We start from the raw sequence: 19,842 nt of genomic DNA on the forward strand, positions 1-19,842 counted from the left end.
AATATAAACCAGAAGTACATGGGCTCATCTTTTGAGGTGTTTTTGAATTTTCACCATTGTAGATGACAGCTAATTTTGCCTTGCATTCAATACTAAAATTTCTGTGTTCAGATTACAGAATAATTTTCCTGGCAGATTAAATTGCCATTACTTGACAAGGAAAATAAATGGATTGTTAATTAAGATTATTATTAGAAATTTTATTTTGTTCTCTGAATTTTGATTATCTGGTCCACTGACTTTCTCCATCACATCAGCCCAGTGCCAGTAACTGCGAAGTGAAATCAGCACATAAACCAGCTCTCTTCTCCCTCTTCTCTATTTTGCATCATTTTTGCCTCACAACAGGGGCTCACACTAATCATGAGCAGTATAATTGCTGTCAGTCTTGTTGTAGTCATGCCTGTCATCCTCTTTTCAGATCTCCACGTCTGAGCATGCAGACCTGGAGTGTCATAATGCTCAAGCAATGCACAACCAGTTGTGTTCCTTCTCTAATGTACATTGAATTGCTGGAGCAATTGTTATTAAATCAGTAAGGGAGAGAGAGAGAAAGGATTAGAAAGACATCCTCATTTTGGCCTTGGGCTGGAAAATTTTAGTGGGCACATTACCCCAGCAGTATTAGGTAAGAGTAGATTCACACATGATTATTGCAGTTATCCATCTCTTTCAGCTTTGAATTCTGCTTCTGGAGCAGTCTGGGGGGGGCAGGTTTAGCTTAACCACAGAGTTACCAAGAACAGCATGGTTTCTTTTCAGCATTCCTGAGGAAATGATTCCATAGGGGCTGCAATGCTGCTGGGATGAGACCACTGCCAGTGTCAAAGCTAGCTTGCTGCACATCATTGTGGTCTTCAGCCTTCCACCTGCAATACTAAAATCCATGATTGCAGGGCTGAATGACATCTCCCTGATGGTATCAAACAGCTAGGAGCCATTTTAACAGGATTCCTGGGGGTTCCCTTGTGCAGAGGGAAGTCCTGGGAAACAGAGACCAAAGGGCAGTATTTATGCCATCCCATGCTGGTGACTAAGTCTGAGGTGGCTTTTCTAAAGCAAAGCACTCCCAGGACACTCTTTCAATGATGATGGAGGCCAGCACTTGTACTTGCTAGAGCAACACTAATGATCAGTGTCAGCATAACCAACCTCCAGGCAGCTACAGGAACAGCATGGTGCCTTCAAACTGCTTCTTTTTTTCTGAGGATAAGCTGCTGTAGCAGCTCTTATGTCTGGCGGTAATAAGAATACAAAACTGGTTAGAGATTTCAAAGTGTTCAGTCTGAAGAACAAAAAAAAAAAATATTCCCAGACTGCACAGTGTGAAGAAATAGTGTGGTCGTGGTGTTATTTATTCTGTGTCCCAAACCTGTGCTGATTGAACATGCCAACAGGAGAGCTCCCTTCTTCTGACTGTGTCTACAGCAGCACCTGAGTGCAATGTCAGAAATAATCTGACTTGGCCTTGTGGCCTATGCCCACCAACTTTATGTTCATTCTGGACTGCCTAAACCTGTGTTGAAAATCAAATTGCAATTTTTAAATCATCATATAGGAAAGGGAAAATGTTACACAGAGTGTTCTAGCTCAGGAAAAAACTCCATTGTTTGAAAGACCTCAGCCAGTGCTAGGTATTTGGCCAAAAGATTAAAGTAGCTTTGCAGAAAAGAGAAATGGATTATCAGGAATTTGGTCTGTAAATCCATTATTCTTAAGTCAAATTCTTGTCACATATGTCAGCAGGACCACAGGTCTTGAGTCATTTCATCTTGAAGGACCAAACAGCAAGGAAGGGAATGGCATCCATTGGAGACTGAGACTACTCTGCAGGACCTTTATTTATGGAAACTGGTTTTAAATGAGTCTAAATTGAACCCAACAACTCTTGCCAACTTCAACAGCACTTTTAAATGACTTAAACTGGCTGGAGCAGCTGGTGAGACATCCTGCTCTGCTCACAGAAGCTGAGGTTAATTCAGGGAGCACATGTGGGTGGCACTTGTAAAACGTACAAATTGATCACCATCGTGTAACATCATTTACACATTTAAACCAGGGCAGCTGACAACTCTGATTTGGAGAAAATATGTATGTATGAAACAGTGAAACACTGCATTAGATAAAAGGGCACTGGCCTACCCCTGCATGTCTTGTTGCCTCAGAGTCACCCAGAAAAATGTTTAGGAGTAAGAGAACTTCCTACAGCTGTCTCAAATTGGCAGTCAGCCTTGTTGGACTGCTAGACTTTAACTACACAACCACATGCACCCTCCAGACTCACCCAAGCTATAGCTGAAAGAGAAAATAATTAATGAAAGTACAAATTAAACAAAGGGTGGAATATATTCGTGATGCTACTGATGTTGCAATTATGAAAAAAAAATTAAATATAAAAATTGTGAAGTATTTAGCTTGAAAGCCATTTGCAGCTCATGAGGTATAAATGTTTGCTCCCTCCTGATTGCAGAACAACACATGACATTTTTCAGTCATCTCTACCACAAAATATATCTCTGGGAACTTGCAGTTTCAGTGTGGCAGTGTCCCTCTTTGTAGCCTAGATATTTAAAAATGAACCACTGTTTTCTCAGTTAGGAGCAGCTGGCTTAGAAACATGCTCCTTAATTAGCAGCTTCTCCCCAGGGATATTTACTCAGTAAATTTACTCTCCATTGGAAGTGCTGCTGGTGATTTTAAGAACAGAGCCCATCTCATCAGTGTCCAGTGGCATTTAACTAAGAAAGTGCTTGCATTTTTTTAGAGGGTGACTCTTGCTATTTGATTTGCATGGTAAAAACAAAGAAGAAAAACTGTTGAACATATCTGCAGATATCACTATGCAGCTATTACACTTGATTAGACATTACTGTTTCATGGGTTTAAAAGAAAAATCCACCACTCAATATTCTGCAGCCTCTTCCTGTAATAAAAAAAAATAAGAGGTTATTTGAATGCCTCTCACTCAATGCTTGAGACATTCAGGACTCAAGGATCACCAGGCCATCCTATATTAAAAAGAAAAAGAAAAAAAAGAAAAACAACACTTTCTCTTCACATTGCATTTCTTCAACTTAGAGAAAACCACACACAGCAAAAGGAGCCTATCTGGGGGCCCATGACCTCAGTTCACTTTACAATCCTGCTAGACAGCTGGACCCAGATTGAGATTGTCACTTAGACATCAATAAATGTAGCTGGTTCCCTTACGTGACTGAGAAATGTGTTTAACCTTCACAGACATCTCATTCCTAACAGCTGCCAGTTGGCTGAACACAGACTGACCAGCAATTAACACGGAATGGGCAGATGCTTCTTGCTTCAAAGGTAGAAAATATAGCAAAAGCTAAAAAGTGACCCAGAGGATCACAGTCACAGAGCTCATGATGCACATACTGAGTGGCCTAAACACAGAGCTTATTCCAGTGATTTTAAAGGACCACTTATCTAAACAAAACAGCTCGTGTACGTGGTGATGTGGCTGGGTCTAAAATGGGAATAGGGCTGACCGATGGATGTGGGAAAATAATAAACACTGTCTCTCCAGTTCAGCTCATGGGTAAGCATACACAGTGGTGCTTTTATGTACCCTGGAGTCAATGGACAAGAGGACTGCCACAATTTGGGATCTACCAGCTTTGCTGACAAATTGTCTTCCTTCTTTATCCCACAGTTTATCCATTGGTGAAATACAGAAATGTTCATCTGTTGGAAAATGACATAAAACCTCTGAAGGAGAAGCAATTTTTAAAACCCACTATTAGTCATTATCATTATCTCTACATTCCTAGGTATTTCTTTTTGGTGAAGGAAGTGTTTACTGTTTATTTTACAATGTGATGCAACATTAACTATCTTTTTTTCCCTGAAGGTGATTGAATATAAAGATGAAGAAGAGAACTGAAGGTTTCAGTTGCAGTTAAATCTCCCTGAAAGCACCTGCTTTCTGATGGTAAGATTTATTCTAATAAATTTTAAACCGTATCTTTTCTACAGATTCTTTGAAATTTTAAAACACTTTATGACCCTTCACTAACAAAGCCTATCACAGAATCATAAAATGGTGTGGGTTAGAAAGGACCCCAAAGGTCACATAGTTCCAGCTTCCCTGCCATGGAGAGGGACATGGGAGGGGACACATCTCATTAGAGCACAGTCCTTTCCAAAAGTCCTTTCCAACCTTGTCCTGTAGGCTTCCAAGGAGGGGTATCCAAAATTTCTCTGGGCAACCCATTCCACGTCCTCAGCACCCTCACAGTAAATTTCTTCCTAACATCAAATTTAAACATACTCTCTTTGAGTTTGAAGCCATTTCCCCCTTGCCCCATCTCTCCATATCCTGGTAACTTGTCCCTCTCCAGCTTTCTTGTGGGCCCCCTCTAAGTACAGGAAGGGCTCTAAGTCTCCTCAAAGCCTTCTCTTCTCCAGGCTGAACCCCAGCTCTCTCAGCCTGTCTTCACAAGAAGGGTGCTTCAGCCATCTGATCATTTTTGTAGCCCTGCTCTGGACTCACTCCACGAGGACCATGTCCTCCTTATGCTGGGACTCCAGAGCTGTCCGAGCGCTCCAGGTGGGATCTCACTACAGTGGAGCAGACGGGGAGAATTCCCTCCCTCGACTTGCTGGCCATGCTGCTTTGGATGCAGGGGCCATGCAGGGTCTTCTAGCTTGTGAGATCACATTGCCAGGTCACATTGAGCTTCTCATTAACCAATGTTCCCACAGCGTTTTCCTCAGGGCTGGCCTTAACCCATTCTACATCCAGCCTACACGTGTGCTTGGGATTGCCCACAGTCATGTTCAGGACCTTGCACTTTGCCTTGTTGAACTTCATTATATGAATCCTCTGTGTCATACTATTGGACCAATACTCACATCTCTGCTCAAATCTCCCTTTCTGCCTTTAAACACACACCAGATGCCAACAGTCTCACACTCAGGCATTCAGTAGGCCCTGTGGGTTACTCACCTTTATATGAAGAAGACTCTTGCCAGGCTCCCATCTCTCTCTATGCTTTTTAATTAGAACTCACAGAGCGGCAAGGATGGCAGGAAGAGTTTTTATTTTTTAGCCAGTGAATGGAATATAAAGTATCATCCTATGAATTTTATTCCAAAAGTTCAACCTTTGCAAACTACGCAACATCATTAAAGCTGTGTGAACAGCTCTTGGGAAAAAAAGACAGACCTGTTGTTGTGCTGCCCTGAGAAAGTCACCCCAGCCTGCCCTCACAGAGATTCCGCCTCATAGTTTTTCCATTTTTCCTAATATCTTTTAACCATTCTTTTTTTCCATTTTGGTAGTACAGATGCCTGTTCAAGCAAAGACTCGTTTCATGCCGACCTAACAAATAGCCATTATGTTCAGCAATGAGAACACAGAAAGAAGATGGTATGAACAGGAAAAAAAGAAGCAATTTGAGCACTGCATGATGCCTGAGCAGGAAAGTGAGCAACAATCTTTTAGACAAAACTAGTGAAAAGTAATCATATGCTTCTTCTAAAACCTCCTTTTCATTCTTAACTCATAATAAAGCAGCACAGAACTTTGTGGATTAATGGCTTTCTGAGGTTAATGATGCTTGTTTGTGTTGAGCTCTAAAGGAACTGCCTGGCTGGTCAGGAATCTTGGAGAAATTTTCTGCTCCTCTGATGAGCAAGTCCATCTAAGGATTGCCTATTTCATGGGTTATGCCAGTGTCTGTGAATGGAGGAATCAAATCCTTTAGTGAGTGACCTCCTGATTATAGCAACCTTTCAAGGGAGATATCTGAGTTTAGAACTAGCTGCAACCACTGGGATACAAAGAACTGATTCGTGTTCTTAATTCATCTAATGGGAATAAATTAGAGGAAGAATGAATAATTTACCTAGTAAAAATCCTTTTTCAAGAACCATCTAATGGTAGCATTGTAATGACTTTTCTCTAGGAAAATATATGCCTATGCATATAAACATCCAGTAATTTACTTTCAAATGCATACCTTTCTGATTTTTCACAGAACCATGGAATGGCTGAGGTTGTAAGGAATCTCTGGAGGACATGCTGTTAATCCCTGTCCCACTAAAAGGACCCTTCAAGTCAGCTGCCCAGGGCCATGTCCAGATAGCTTTTGAATACCCCCAAGGATGGAGACTCCATAATTCTCTAAGCATGATGTGCCAGTACTCAGCCACCCTCACACTGAAAGTCTCATATTCAGATGAAACCTCATGTGCTTTGATTTGTGCCCATTGCCTTTTGAGTGGCCTTGCAATGACATCTTCCAGTTCTCTCAGCATGTACTGCTGCATCCCACCAGGGCCCATGGGTTTATATGTGCCCAGTTTGCTTAATGCCCATTCCCTGATCTGATCCTCTTTCACCAAGTGTACATCTACCTTGCTCCAGACTTGTCCCCCTGCAGCTCCTGATGGCCACTCTCACTTGTAAAAACTAGGACATAAACACCCAATTTCACCAAGAAAAGCAAGAAGGAAGAAATCACCTTTTCATGATGCAGACATGATAACTGCTATGTATCTTGGTCTGAAACCCTCAACACTATGCTATGGGGAAAATTGACATGTTAATAGGGATATTACATAAAAGACAGAAGAGGAGATTTGTTGGGACCCAGACTCAGTCTTCCAAGTATTGGGGTCTCTGTTGTGTACAAACAGTTACACTGCTCCAAGGCAGCACTTAAATCAATGGTTCTGCTGGACTACAGTGCTTAGTACACAGGTCAGTCCTGTCCACAACACAGATAATCTTAAACTAAAAGTAGCTGAAAATTGACACCTATCCATTTTGGCTAAAGATTTCAATAAAAGGAGTTCTGGAATACCCTTCTTTCAGAAATACTGAAGAGCATATCTACCTATATGATCTATATCTATATCATCTCTATCTATATCTATATACATGCACATATATATGGAGCATCTATTCGGACAGGACCCTCTGCCCTTCCTGCATTCCTTTCAGGACAGTTCCAGGGAAACCTAACTATAAAAATGACTTAGCTGGAAAATGTGAACTAGGAAGTCAAGTCTTCTGGGACATCAACACCTCCTGTAAGCAAATGGAAACACAGGTTTTCTTCCCAGCTGATTATCTGCAGCCAGTGGTCTGGAGTTTTATGCCAGACAGCAGTAAGTTCAAAGTCATGTCTGTATATAGCCAGAGCACAGATCAATTATTCAGCCTGTTAAACCTTTCCTGCTCTTCATAATCCAATTACAGTTCCCTTGTTTTCCCTTGTGGGTTTCCAGAACATCTATTGGCCCTCAGTATGGCAAAATAATCTTCATGAGTACAAACATGTCCATCAATTCAGCTAATGAGACAGATCTTTCAATTCTCTCCTCTTGGAAAGCAGAGATAGATAGAGATCTGCCAGAGTCCTTGGCTGAATGTTATGGCAGCTCCTTCTTTCAAGCTAGTTTCGCACACTTAGAAATTTAAAGTGCCATATGCTAACACAAACATAACATAAAATTGGGTTTCAGTGCCAAGTTCACCTCTTTTCTTAAAGACTTTTTAGTACTGGAGTTGAAGTGAAAACTCTAATCAGCTCTCTTCTGTGAAGTGTGCTTACAACAGGGAAACATCTAAGTGACCAGTGTGATTTCTAGCAACAGAACTTTCTCTCTTTAGATAAATAAACTGATAGATCCTGCCACCCCAACCCTGCCTACTCATGGTACCAAAGCCAGCTTCTCATTTAAGGCAACTGGGAAAATTTCTTTTATATTCATCATCACTGATCAAACTGTCTCTGGTTCCTCATTCAGTAAATAATATAAGATTTCAGGGGCCAACTGCAACAGTTTCTTGCAATTATATTTAGAAGACATAGAGGCTATCTGCCACATAATGGCTGTGAACCAGAACTAGACTGGGAAAAACCCTCAGTCACTCACAGTTGCTCGTCTCCTCTATGAAGCTGTCTCCCACAGCTCCCAACATGACTTTCTTTCCTGCTCCTGATCTGGTAAAGGTAACTACACCTGAACCGTGTCACCATTTCCCACTTCAGTCACATAAACTGTGCAGGTTGGTCAATGCCTGCTGCAAGTCTGTAAGGCACAAGGTGCTCTCAAAAGAGCAGACAAATGCACAAGCAATAGCATAGTCAAGAGGGTCTTTCTTGAGTTAATGTCCCAAAACTAAGACAAGAAGGAAAGGAAGGAAAGTAAGGAAGAAGAACCAGAAGAACCCCTGAAATCCACTCAAGTCCTATTTCCCCTGTTTTAATTTTGACCCATTGAACTTCAGAGTGTACAGTGGGAACAGGGTCAAAAGATTTCTTGCCTCAAAGACTGAACTGGAATTTTTGCATCTCTTTTCCTCTGAGTGAGAAAAGCTTTGCTTGTTGGAGATGCAGCTCACCATACTCGAAGGCAAAAACAATAAGGAGAATTTACATGTTTTCATTAGAAAGACTTTCTGACTTAGAGACAGGAGATTGAGTTTATAAGAAAAAAAATAATCAGTAAAAAAATTAACCACTGACAATATTTGCTATTTAATTTTTTAGTGTTAACTCAGCTTACCTCTGTTACAAATTGTGATTTCTTTTCCTATTCATTTCAAATATCAGCTGATTTCAAGACTTTATAGGTCAGAGAAGTGGAGCTGATATAAGTCCTGCTACTGTATGCTGAGTATCAGAGACCTAAGAATTATTTAAGGTGTTTTCATTTGTACTGCTGTTTTTAACTGTGCCTTTTTCCTTGTGCTTAATCTTTCCTATGAAAAATCAGAATCTTGCTTTCCAAAAGAAATGGAGAACACAACTCAGTGTGATGGCAATAGATGCTGGAAAGGTGGAAAAAGAAAAAAGGACTCAAATTGTTTAATTTCTCATGAGATTAAATAATAAATACAGAATTTTTTTTTCAATCACTCTAGCATAGTTTGAGATTCTATCTCTCTTCTTTGATGCTAGCTATCTGCTTTTTTCTAGATTGCAATCATATTGTTTCCATGGAGAAAGCTGACAAAACTGAGAATCAAAGACTTGTGAAAACATTTTTCTAGACAATATATTTCATCATATTCATATCACATTTGATTTTTTGCAGGGGAGTAGGAAAAATGAAGAAAGGAGAAATAAAATGATTTCAACATTCTTTCTTTTAACATTTTTCTCTCCCATCATTTATTACCTTTAGGGAGCAAGGCAAAGATAATATTTCAAAGGTATTGGTAACTTCGTGAAATCATATAATTGCAAAAATGTACAATGAAAAGCTAGTTTGGGAAAGAAAAAAATACTGTTTTCTTGGTAGTATCTTCCCATGATATGGATAATTTCTGTGGATTGACACACTGAGGAGACTAATTAGAGATGTTTACCCATTTTCTGTAGCTTAGTAACAGGCACTATAATTTGAAATTTCTACAGAAAGAGATACTAAAAATGCCAATCATTACAGTACTGCTAATCTCCTGGATGTGGGACCAATGGGACTACATGAGTTTTACATGCACACCCACCCATATATGTGTGCATGTACATGTATATGTGTATGTGTATGTACACACATCCATCTATATACCATACATACACATATTTATGTAGCTGTAATTTAAAAATCCGTGAAAGATTGGAGAGGAAAGGAAGATACTTTTACATGCATACAATTTTCAAAATCACACGTATTTCTTCAAGGCATCAGTATTAACTAATGGAGGAAACAATTTCTAAGTCACCTTTAAAACCATCACCTTTTGAAATCTTACCTGGAAACTTCCAAGACATGAGCCTATTGATCAGAGGTAAGAATAAACTCTGTGGTATGGAATATGTTCTATTGAGGGGAACTGCTTCTACAAGTATTTTATATATAAAGATTTACTGAAATCAATAGGTTTTAGGAAATATTTCACACCTGACTGAATTAGACCATAGCTGCCTATACAAGTTTACTTTCATATAAGCCATTTTAGTATACTCTAACTATGAATAATCCTTTCAGTTTAACTTCTTTAATGTCAAATATTTAACATAAGAAGTCAGAAGTAGGAAATACATTCTTTTCATAGTAACTTTTATTAACTAATAATTTGCCTAGTTATTTTGTAGATAATAGAAAAGAGGAATAACAGAATGCATGAGTAGTAGCTTCAAAAATAGTTACAAAAGGTGAAGTATTAAATTTTACATAGACTGTTCCTACATATTTTTTTAACAAATGGAAAGGGACTTGGAATTATGGTAAGGAGCATTACTGCTCACCTCCTAAGTGAGAATGCCCATTCCCATTTCTCCAGGAGCCTAACCTTTATTTAACCAATCTACTATCCAGCAGGGACCTGCTTATGTCCTACTATACACTGTTAGACTCAGCAAGATTCCTTGAAAGTGAGCCAATAAGAGAGGAGGAATCATACTCACTTTTAATGCTACGAAGGACATTGATATTCATAGTCCAGTAATTTTATGGCAAGCATAAACCTCTTGGAGGAAGAAAGAGTAACATATCTGAACACTATTTTCATTGGAATAATTTCAATTCCAACAAGACAAAAAAGTAAAAGGACATGGAATTTAACAAATTATTCCGTTTGGGACAAAAGGCAGAGAATATACATGACTGAAATGACTGTCTTGTAAAAATGTCACAGAAGCATGCACTGAGTAATCCTGAAGGAGACTTTCAGGAGTTAACAAAGGTCAGCTAGTTATTTTAATCATTCTTTGCATATAGTGCTACACTTTATAGTCCAGAATTTTGGAGTCTGACATCTCACCAACCCTCTAAAAAACTTTTACCACCATATTATAAGTGAATAGAAAGAGGTGCAGATCTGAGAAAGGCACCACTGTTTGTAGTGCCTAACTGTGCCGAGACCTGCTCCACCTGATTTCCACATGTACTGAGAGTGCCTGTCTCCATCTAAGTCAAAGCTGAAACCTGCAAATGCTGCAGCTGACAAAATGAAAGGTCATTTTCATTTTCTCAAACTCTGCTCCTGCTGAGCTTCTACATGACATCCTCATGTCTTGATCCCAACCCGTCCCCAAGCACTATTAGAGACCCCCTTCTAGAGCTCCACAATTATAGGTTGCTTAGAGTGTATTCCATCAATAAAAGTCAATTGACTCATGTTTCTAAGGTCATTTCAGACTACTCTGGCAGCAATAAAGGTGATTTAAATGGATATTACACCGTTATTAATTTTAGGGCTATTTCCAATTGCCTGAGTGGCATCGAGAGACCTGAATGTAACTGAGAAGCAGATTCCAAGGTTTTACTCAGCAGGGGATAACCTCCATCACCCTGGAGCTACACACTAGAATATTCATACATCTGAAAATCATAAACACTTGTCTACAGGAGCAAATTAGAGACAGAAATATGGGGCTGGACAGGAGAGGGTTAGGGTCACCTCAATAGTCCCACCATCTCCCTGGCAAAGCTTCCCCTGGAGTAGATTCATTCAGGCAGTTACTATTCCAGTTGCCTCTCCCAGGGATTAGGGTGCCAGTCCACTATCCCATGCCAGCCTCAATGCTATGCACCTGACATAATCAAGAGAGAAACTACTGCAAACTCTGTATTGAGAATAAACCCTTTTTTGTTGGTGTGTTTTTTTTTTTTTTTTTTTTTTGTTTTAATCTTTTATGGTTTCATTTGATGGTACTTGAAAGCTTAGTTATTTTGAAATTTTCAAGGCTTCAGAGTGGTCTGGGTCATTCAGTCAAATCTACAAATTCAACCACATTACATTAACTTTCTATTGTTCTGCCACAGGCTACTGAATCACCAATAAGCTTACTCATCACTTCCAGTGCTCCAGCGCCTGATAACTCTTGAAAAATTCAAATTTCCCCATTTGTCTAGGATGATGTTTGTCTGGAGTGAGTTTTCTGAAAGCACTGCAAATACTCAGGAGCCAGAGGTTTACTGAGAAGACAAAGGTCTATGCCCTTAAAATCTTTACACATTTTCAAAAGTACCCATGTCAAGTATCTTTAAACAGGAAATGGATTTACACCTCATGTTTTGCTCAATTAACCTAGAAAACGTTGACATATTCTGGCTTTAATACTCAGATAAAATGCACTTATTCCATTGAAACAATCCAGTGAGGAGCAATACACGTGCCAAGATGGAATGCAAAGGATAAAATTATAGTATATTTCTGCACCAAGCGCTCTTGTACAAATATGGTATTTCTCATTCTCTTATCTTGGTGGCCTAATGGATCTCACTATGGAATAAATAGCAAGGAGTTACCATTGTACAATCTTGCCAAATGGAAGTCAAAGCCCATTTTATGCCCCAACAACATGATTACTCAAAGACTGAACAGGCAAGTGTAGCACAGAATGCTAAATAAAGGGACATTAACAAGAGTGATGGCCATTTCTTGAACTGAACACCATGAAGTTGATAAAGTTGAAGACAGAGAAATGAACTTAAATCAGTGCACAATTCTGTACTTTTCTCCCACTAAAAACCCACAAACAAACCAACAAACAAACAAAACCCCAAAAAACTTCACAGTTACATTGGTCGCCCTTGGGTAGCAAATCAAGACTACTCACCATTCTTGGAGAGAATAACAGCCAAATATTCATGAAAGTAGGTGTTAATGTACAGCAGAAGGCTTGGAGTGTGTGCTGTGAGAAAGCTGAATGCAATATTCTCCTTGGACACAACAGCATCCACATAAATGGCAGAGCTTGAGGTGCTTGCATTCTTTGTGACAGGATAAGGTTCTTGGAAAGTATAGGTAACAGAAGTGCCAGCTTCAAATAATGCAGAAACCTCTGAAAACATATATAAACCAAAGGAATTATTTCAGTTACTGCATTTTCAGATCTCCCAGGTAGGAATGGATAAGAACTGCCTCAGAAGTAGAATACTGCAAAACACCCTTGATCCAGCTGACATCACCCTTCCTTCTCTTGTATAGGAGTTTGTCTTTCCTTACAGATTGTTTGTCTGGCACAGAAAAAAACAGGGTATGGAGACATAAATTCAACTATTTCAGTGCTGGAATCAGAATTCCACAAGATAGAACAGCCCAAATGTCTGTCAGGCAAATAAATGCTTTGTTCACCATCTTCTGACAGTGACATGTAAGGCAATATTCTCTGTCTTGCCCCCACAACAGATTTGTTCTTTCCAGTCTCATTTTTACAGAAATTAATTATGAAAGCAGCACGTTGACCAAGGACAGGCTGTAAAGGAAGCTGTCTTTGGGAGCATCACATGAAGAGAAACATCTACCTGTGCATCCTCATATCCTTAGAAATCATGCTTCTGTTTCCATTAAACAACTAAGCCAATTTACACCAGCAGATGATGTAGCCCATTTAGCAAACCTATTGCATGTGAGGTGGGGGACAGCCATGGAAATTAAATATTCACACTGCACCTTGCTGTTACTGAGCAGTGATTTTGCTAGTTCCAAAAAGCATGTTCTCTAAATTAGATGTTCCATATTTACCTTGTTTTATTCTAGTGTTGACAGCATCCCCTATAAGCCACCAGAAAGGTTCAGTGAGGACACATTCACCAAAGACTGAACCTGCAAATCATTTTTTCCTGAATGCTTCATGTTTATTTTAAAAATTTCTTAACTTTTGGATGGGTTGTCACAGGAAAACAAACAAACAAACAAACATAAAAAGACTACCTCTATTTGTCACATCAACACCCTAAAACTTTGTAAAGAAAAACCTTAAGGATTTGTTAAGGTGAACAAAATAAGATGAGGTTTAAAAATTAAGCAACCTAAACATTCAAACATGGTAAAACACCTGCTATAAAAAATTTCAGCCCTATTTCCTAATGTCTGGGGATAGTTACGTGCAATGGAATACAGGAATCATACTTTGTTAGTACAGCTAACAACATTTTAATTTCTGAGGCCAACACAGAAGTCAACAAAAGGAGGTGTTAGAGCCTGCTTAAGATAAGCATTTAGGAACACTGAAGGGACAGCTGATAATAGAACATCTTGAGATGTGGGCGACAGCAAGCTGACATGGGTAAAAATGTGCTGTAATTCAGAGTTATTGCACAAACCACTGAAATCCTGGGATCAAAGCTTGCTGCTTACCTTCCTTGCAGAAAGGTCCTTCATAGGCTGAGTTGGTACAGTCACAGAAGTAGCCATTATACTTCTCCACACATTTTCCTCCATTATGGCACAGGTTCCCATAACTGCTGCAGTGTCCTGGGCATCCAGGTTTAACACCAGGTGTCATTTTAGCTCTCTCCTCAAGGTCAAGTTTCTGTCCATTTAAATGCAGAGATCGAATACATCCCAAAAAGCCCTTCTGTCTGGAAGCTGTTCCCCCTGAGAAAGAGAGAAAAATGGACATGCATTCAGGGGTGAGCCTTTACAGTAATCAAAGCCATGATGTACAATCCTGAGGTACACATATGAATCTACAATTTTTAAAAAATATTATCTATCAATGCATATGTCTGCATATCACCAATACATGAGAAAACCAAACCAAAAATGTTGGGGTTTTGTTGTGTTTTTCTATTTGTTGCCTTAGCACAAACAACACCCTAATCCCACCAGGAGGAGGGTTACACAATGCAGATGAGCCCAGCTAGCAGGGATGAATCATGTTCAGCACCTGGTCTGCTGGCTAAAGGGAATTTATGCATGACTGCCCAGCCTGATGTGTTGCATGTCAACTGTTGTTGTAGGCCTGAAATATGAGTTCAGTTCACAGATATGTTATTTATTACAATGCTTAAACATAATTGCATTTCTTCCTGAAGACCAGAGCTGTATGCAAGAGGGCGGTTCAGTCTCTACAAGCTAACCAGCTTCATATCTGTCAAATGAAACTGCTAACAGTGTTACAGCAAAGGCACTTTTCCATAAGAGGTAATCACTGAGAATGATAATAATGATGATTGTTGAAGTTCTCTATGAAAATATAACCATTTTTCTTATAATATGGGGTTTTTTTGGCAGTTGCCAATGTTTTGCTTTTGAAGATACTGCAATTTTGATTGCTGCTAGGAAATCTGGTTCAGGAGTTATCAGCATTTGCAGTATCTTAGAGGCTAGCTTTATTCGTGGTTCTCCTGCAAAAGCAGTATGAAAGAAGTTATTATTCTTCTGTAGAAGTTGGCTCTCTTTCACAGAGTACAACTTAAGCGATTACATTACTTGATAAGCCCTAGCAGAAGAAAATTTGTTTTTTTTCTATAAATTAATTAAAGCAAGACCTGCAAACTAAAGAGAATGAAGCAACACTCTGAAAAGGTCTGGTGTTCTACTACACCATTCTGTCATACTTTTCTTTCCAGAACAATAATAGCAGAAAAACTGGATGTGAATTAAAATAATTGAACTATCAATAGTATGCATGAGACACATTTATTTCATGCTCATTTTATGAAGCCTTTCTCAGAGAAATAAATATTTTCAAGTTCCTCTTTAGCCAGCTATTGTTTTCAGGTGAGCAAATGTTAGCTCACTTATTCTAAAGGCCCTCTGAGGACAAGAATCAGGCTTTCTGCATTTGCTGCAGTGCACACACAATCCTTTTGTTTGGAGATTTTGTCCCAAAACAAAACATACCATACAGATTTTTCAGTAAAGCCCATGTAAGTAGAAATGGGATTTCTCCCTTTAAGGCTACTGGTTACTGTTTTCTTTTGCACTGGACACCACCACAAATTTTACAAGGATGAGTGACAGTTTCATTGCCTCTTCTCTGCACACATACAAATCCCAGCTGTAACATATAAAAAATGAGTAAAAACTATTGCTAACTGTTTTATGGATGTCTTGTTTATTGTGCTACTCATATTCTTATTGCTCTCTAAAGCACTTTGGAAAGGCATGTAAAGTTTTTCACTCTTCTCCTCTTCTATTTTCTGGAGAGTATAGTATATTAACACAGATCACCTATATGATCCTAGACCTACACATCATTGATTAAGCAAATCTATTGCTTATTTTGGGCAGTTTTCTTCAATTGACTAGACCTAATCTTCATATACATTCCTTCAAAGCAGAGGAAAAACTGAAAACAAACGTACAAAACTCTTTCCCAGATAAAGCTTTGTAGATTCTTCCAACTCTAACAGGAGCCTGATGGACTAGAGACTTCAATGGATGAGACCTAAATGTTTTATTCAGGAAAAGAGATTCTAGGATAAGCCTAAGGACCATAAACACCGAGGTTAAGGGTGTACTTTGCTGAGTGGAGGTGACAGTCAAACGAGCCATGCTTCTTTTCAGCAAAGTGTTTATGCAGCTGAATTTTTATGAGGAGCCCTTGGGAAAGGAAAAGAGAGTCTGAGAGGAGGGGACAAGAAACTCACAACTGAGCACTCACAGCATAGCCTGGTGACACAATTGGCTAAATAATTAACATTCCAGCAATGAGTTGAGGATTTACTTAAAAAAAAAAAAAAAGGAAAAAAAAAAGGACTTTTTGTTAGTAGAAACTGGATTAGAGGCATAAAATAAGTATTAGGAGCATTTGTGTAACTGATACAAAGAAAAGGAAAGGGCAGAGAAGTATAGGAATCATAATCAAGAGTAAGAGAACTTGCTATGCAAGTTCTGAGTTTCCTCAGAAGACCTTGAAGTCACACTTTTTAGTCTCAAGCTGAAAGATATACAAAGCATACAGGATACACAAAGAGTTAGGCATTAATTCTTCCTCTTGGCCTCCAGAATATTCAAAGGTGTCTACAAATGCTTTTAAAACCAACAGCAGTAAATAAACTTCTATTCCTATCATTCCTTCTCGCTGTCTCCAGAGAAAGTTTCTCAGATGCTGCCTTTGGACTGTCTACAACAGACAGAGGAGATTCACCCAAGGATTCATTCCTTGCACACTTCCTCCCAAGACAAATCCAGGAACCCAAACACTTAGCTTTGCTAATTTCCTAAATGTACCAAACAAATAGCACAAAAACTTCTGACCGAAGCTTTGTACATCAGATTAATTTTTCAGGATTTTTATTTTGCTTCCTTAATGTTACCAGTCTGAGTTCAAATCCTATTCCCAAAGTGGTCTGGGAGGACAGTCTTTCCCATCCCCATGATGGGGGCTTTATGCTCATGCTTTCACCAGTAGGTAAGACAGGGTTTCATGTCAGACTACGCCACAAGAGGAGATGATGACACCACTACTCCAGGACCACAGGGAGAACTGCACTGTACAAAACCATGTCACACATACTGTCTATTGACAGGAATGGTTTTTGCCTGCCTCTTCTGAGCAAGTAATTTGTTGAATTAGCTCGTTACTAGACAGTTTGGTGCAGTTGATGTTATTTGGCCTGCACATTTGTTTGGGGTTTGCTCCTTCTACTGCACTTTTTTAAAATTTACAGAAGAAATCTGGCCAGGTGCAAGGATATCCATGCTCTGACAGGACTATAAGGCAGCCAGAAGCAGTTAGATACCCAAGAAGCACTAAAAGAAAGTGAAGAATGGTTTTCTAACTCCTTTCTAACTGCATTAAAATCCAGGCTTGTTTGAGTGTAGTGGCAATGCAAAGTCATTTTTCTCTTCCACTTCACGGACACACAAAGCTATCTCAAAAGCCTGCCACACACAGTCATTAAGGCTGGAAACTCCTTAATCACTGTCAGTATGCAGAATGCTGCAGAGACAAATATGCTGTGGATTATAGGGGGAGTAGGGAGTAATATTATGCGCTGCTGTTTCTTTCCTTTTTACAATTGCGTTTATACATTTATTTTTCAGATGGGTTAAAGCTCTCTGCATGGCTGAGGTATTAAATCAGTAGCTTTTTATTACGAGATTCGAATGAGACTTTCAGTAGAGACAAACTACATCACATCTGTGCACTGCTGGACTTCTGCCACCTTTCCCTGGAGCACCTGGGGACAAATAGTGCCAGAATCAAGAGGCTGCCCAGGTTTCCAACACTTCTGACAGCTCTCTGGAAAACTTAGCAAGTCACAGATAATTTTGGCCTTCAATAGGGCAGAGCAAAGGCCTGAAAAAGCACTCCCAAACTCATTTGTTTTTCTGTCTCTTTTGTTCATGGTTCAATAAAAGTGTGAACAGACAACATAATGCAGCATATTTATTGCACAGTGAGACCTTTTCACCTCTTGGGTGAAATAAATACCTATATCCTAGAGTTTTCTGTAACACTCACTACAATCAGAGTACAATCAGTTGGAAGTCCCTGCTGGAATCAGCTGTTCCAACCTGTTCCTTAAAGCATAGCTACATTCAGATGAGATACAAATTCACTTCTCCACCAAAACCAACAGGACCTTTTTGGCAGAGCTGCCCCCCATCCAGTCAGTCCCCAGCTTGTGGGGATGCTGATGCTGTTTTGTGGCAGGTACAGGGGTTTGTGTTTGTCTTTGCTCACAAGAATCCCTGTTGGCACATTGCTCTGGTGAGGTCCTTAACTACCATGGATTTTCATGACACAATTCATCAATTATGTCACTTTAAAACCACCATGAAATTCACACAGATAACTTGTTTATTTTGCTGAGGCTGAGCAGCAAGCTTACAGGCAGATATTACTTTTCAGACGTGAGATGGTAAGCAGTTGATATATATGACATTTCTAATAGATGACCTATGATAAACTCATTATATTTAGTCCTTTAGAAAGAAACAACCAAAAAATCATCAAGCGCATTCAGTCACTAAATCTCTGATTTTCCTAACTGGAAACAGTATGTTGGCTAAATTTCTCTGATGTTTTTAAGGTGTCTGGCAGCCCAAGCCTGCTGCCTCCAGGCCTGGCCTCCCACAGAACATGTTCTTAGGATCAATGTAGTATTTGAAAAACAAGTGATTAGCAGCATGCTTCATACTAGAAAACAGAAACCTTGCACTGTGACAGTCTTAAGCCTCCCTTCTGTGAGTTCTCTTCTCCAGCTGAGTCTAACAGAGATCATTTTAGGTATAAATCAACAGCTGTGTGGGAAGGACTCCTGACATTGATGCAGCCATATCTAGTTATTAACAGATTAATTCTTTATGTTGAGAGCCCAGTAATTATTGCAGACATACACAATAAAAAGCTCAAATGAATACCCTGAAAGCTACTTAAGTATAAGGGTATGAATGTAGAAGCAAACTTTATTAAAATGCATTGACAGATCAAGGTTTGCTACAGTATTTCAGCTAAGTAAAAAAATCAATTTTAAGGAAGGAATCAGAAGTTACCTGAATGGGCCTGCACAAGAACAGTTACATCCCACTCCATCACTGACCAGGTTACTCAGAAATAAAGCATTTGAATATAGAAAAGAGAGAATTCCCTTCATAATCCTTTATCATATTAACAAATACAAACTAGCCACAATCCAGGTTTCTTGTAAGAGGGTGATAAGTAAACAAAATACATGCAGAGATTTTTCTTTCTCCTTTTAATTTTCTTTTCTCTCCTTTGAAAAATCACTTTCAGATAAAACACCCGTATTTTCATTGACTGTGTTCATACTTCTCTCACTCATGGCCTTTCTAGACAAACAAGGGTTTTGGTAGGCATGCTTGAAGGAAGTGACTTTAAAGACCACACTGGCTCTTCAGAGTTCGCCTCAGAAACTTGTATGACAAATTTTTGACTTTTACAATGTGTCTAAAGAGAGAGGTCACATTTTTTTACAGCATTTTACACAACCAGGGCTGCATATGAAGAAAGGTTATCAACCCTTTGGCAGTAAATACATTTCAAGAGTTTGACCACAAAAATACCATCAAGTATAGCATGGTTAAACTATGGTTTGTGCTTTGAGTGTAAATAGAGTTGTTTGAGTTTACTTCATGTTTCTATGAAGGAGCAGAAGAATAGAAAGCAAATGCAAGCCACCACATGCAAGCTCAATGGAAAGACAAGAGCATTC

General features: G+C 39.2%; 1 protein-coding gene across 1 annotated transcript in view; it reads right to left on the reverse strand.

Moving 5' to 3' along the window:
- Positions 1-19,842, reverse strand: part of CNTNAP5 (contactin associated protein family member 5) — a 269,015-nt gene that overhangs the window by 20,965 nt on the left and 228,208 nt on the right. Inside the window, exons 18-19 of the mRNA XM_014871836.2 lie at positions 14,069-14,308; positions 12,546-12,770 (exon numbers count right to left, since the gene is read on the reverse strand). Coding sequence (XP_014727322.1) covers positions 12,546-12,770; positions 14,069-14,308 — 465 coding nt within the window. The remainder of the gene's footprint in view (positions 1-12,545; positions 12,771-14,068; positions 14,309-19,842) is intronic.

Source organism: Sturnus vulgaris, chromosome 7, assembly GCF_052056855.1.
Source record: "Sturnus vulgaris isolate bStuVul1 chromosome 7, bStuVul1.hap1, whole genome shotgun sequence".
Taxonomy (NCBI): domain Eukaryota; kingdom Metazoa; phylum Chordata; class Aves; order Passeriformes; family Sturnidae; genus Sturnus; species Sturnus vulgaris.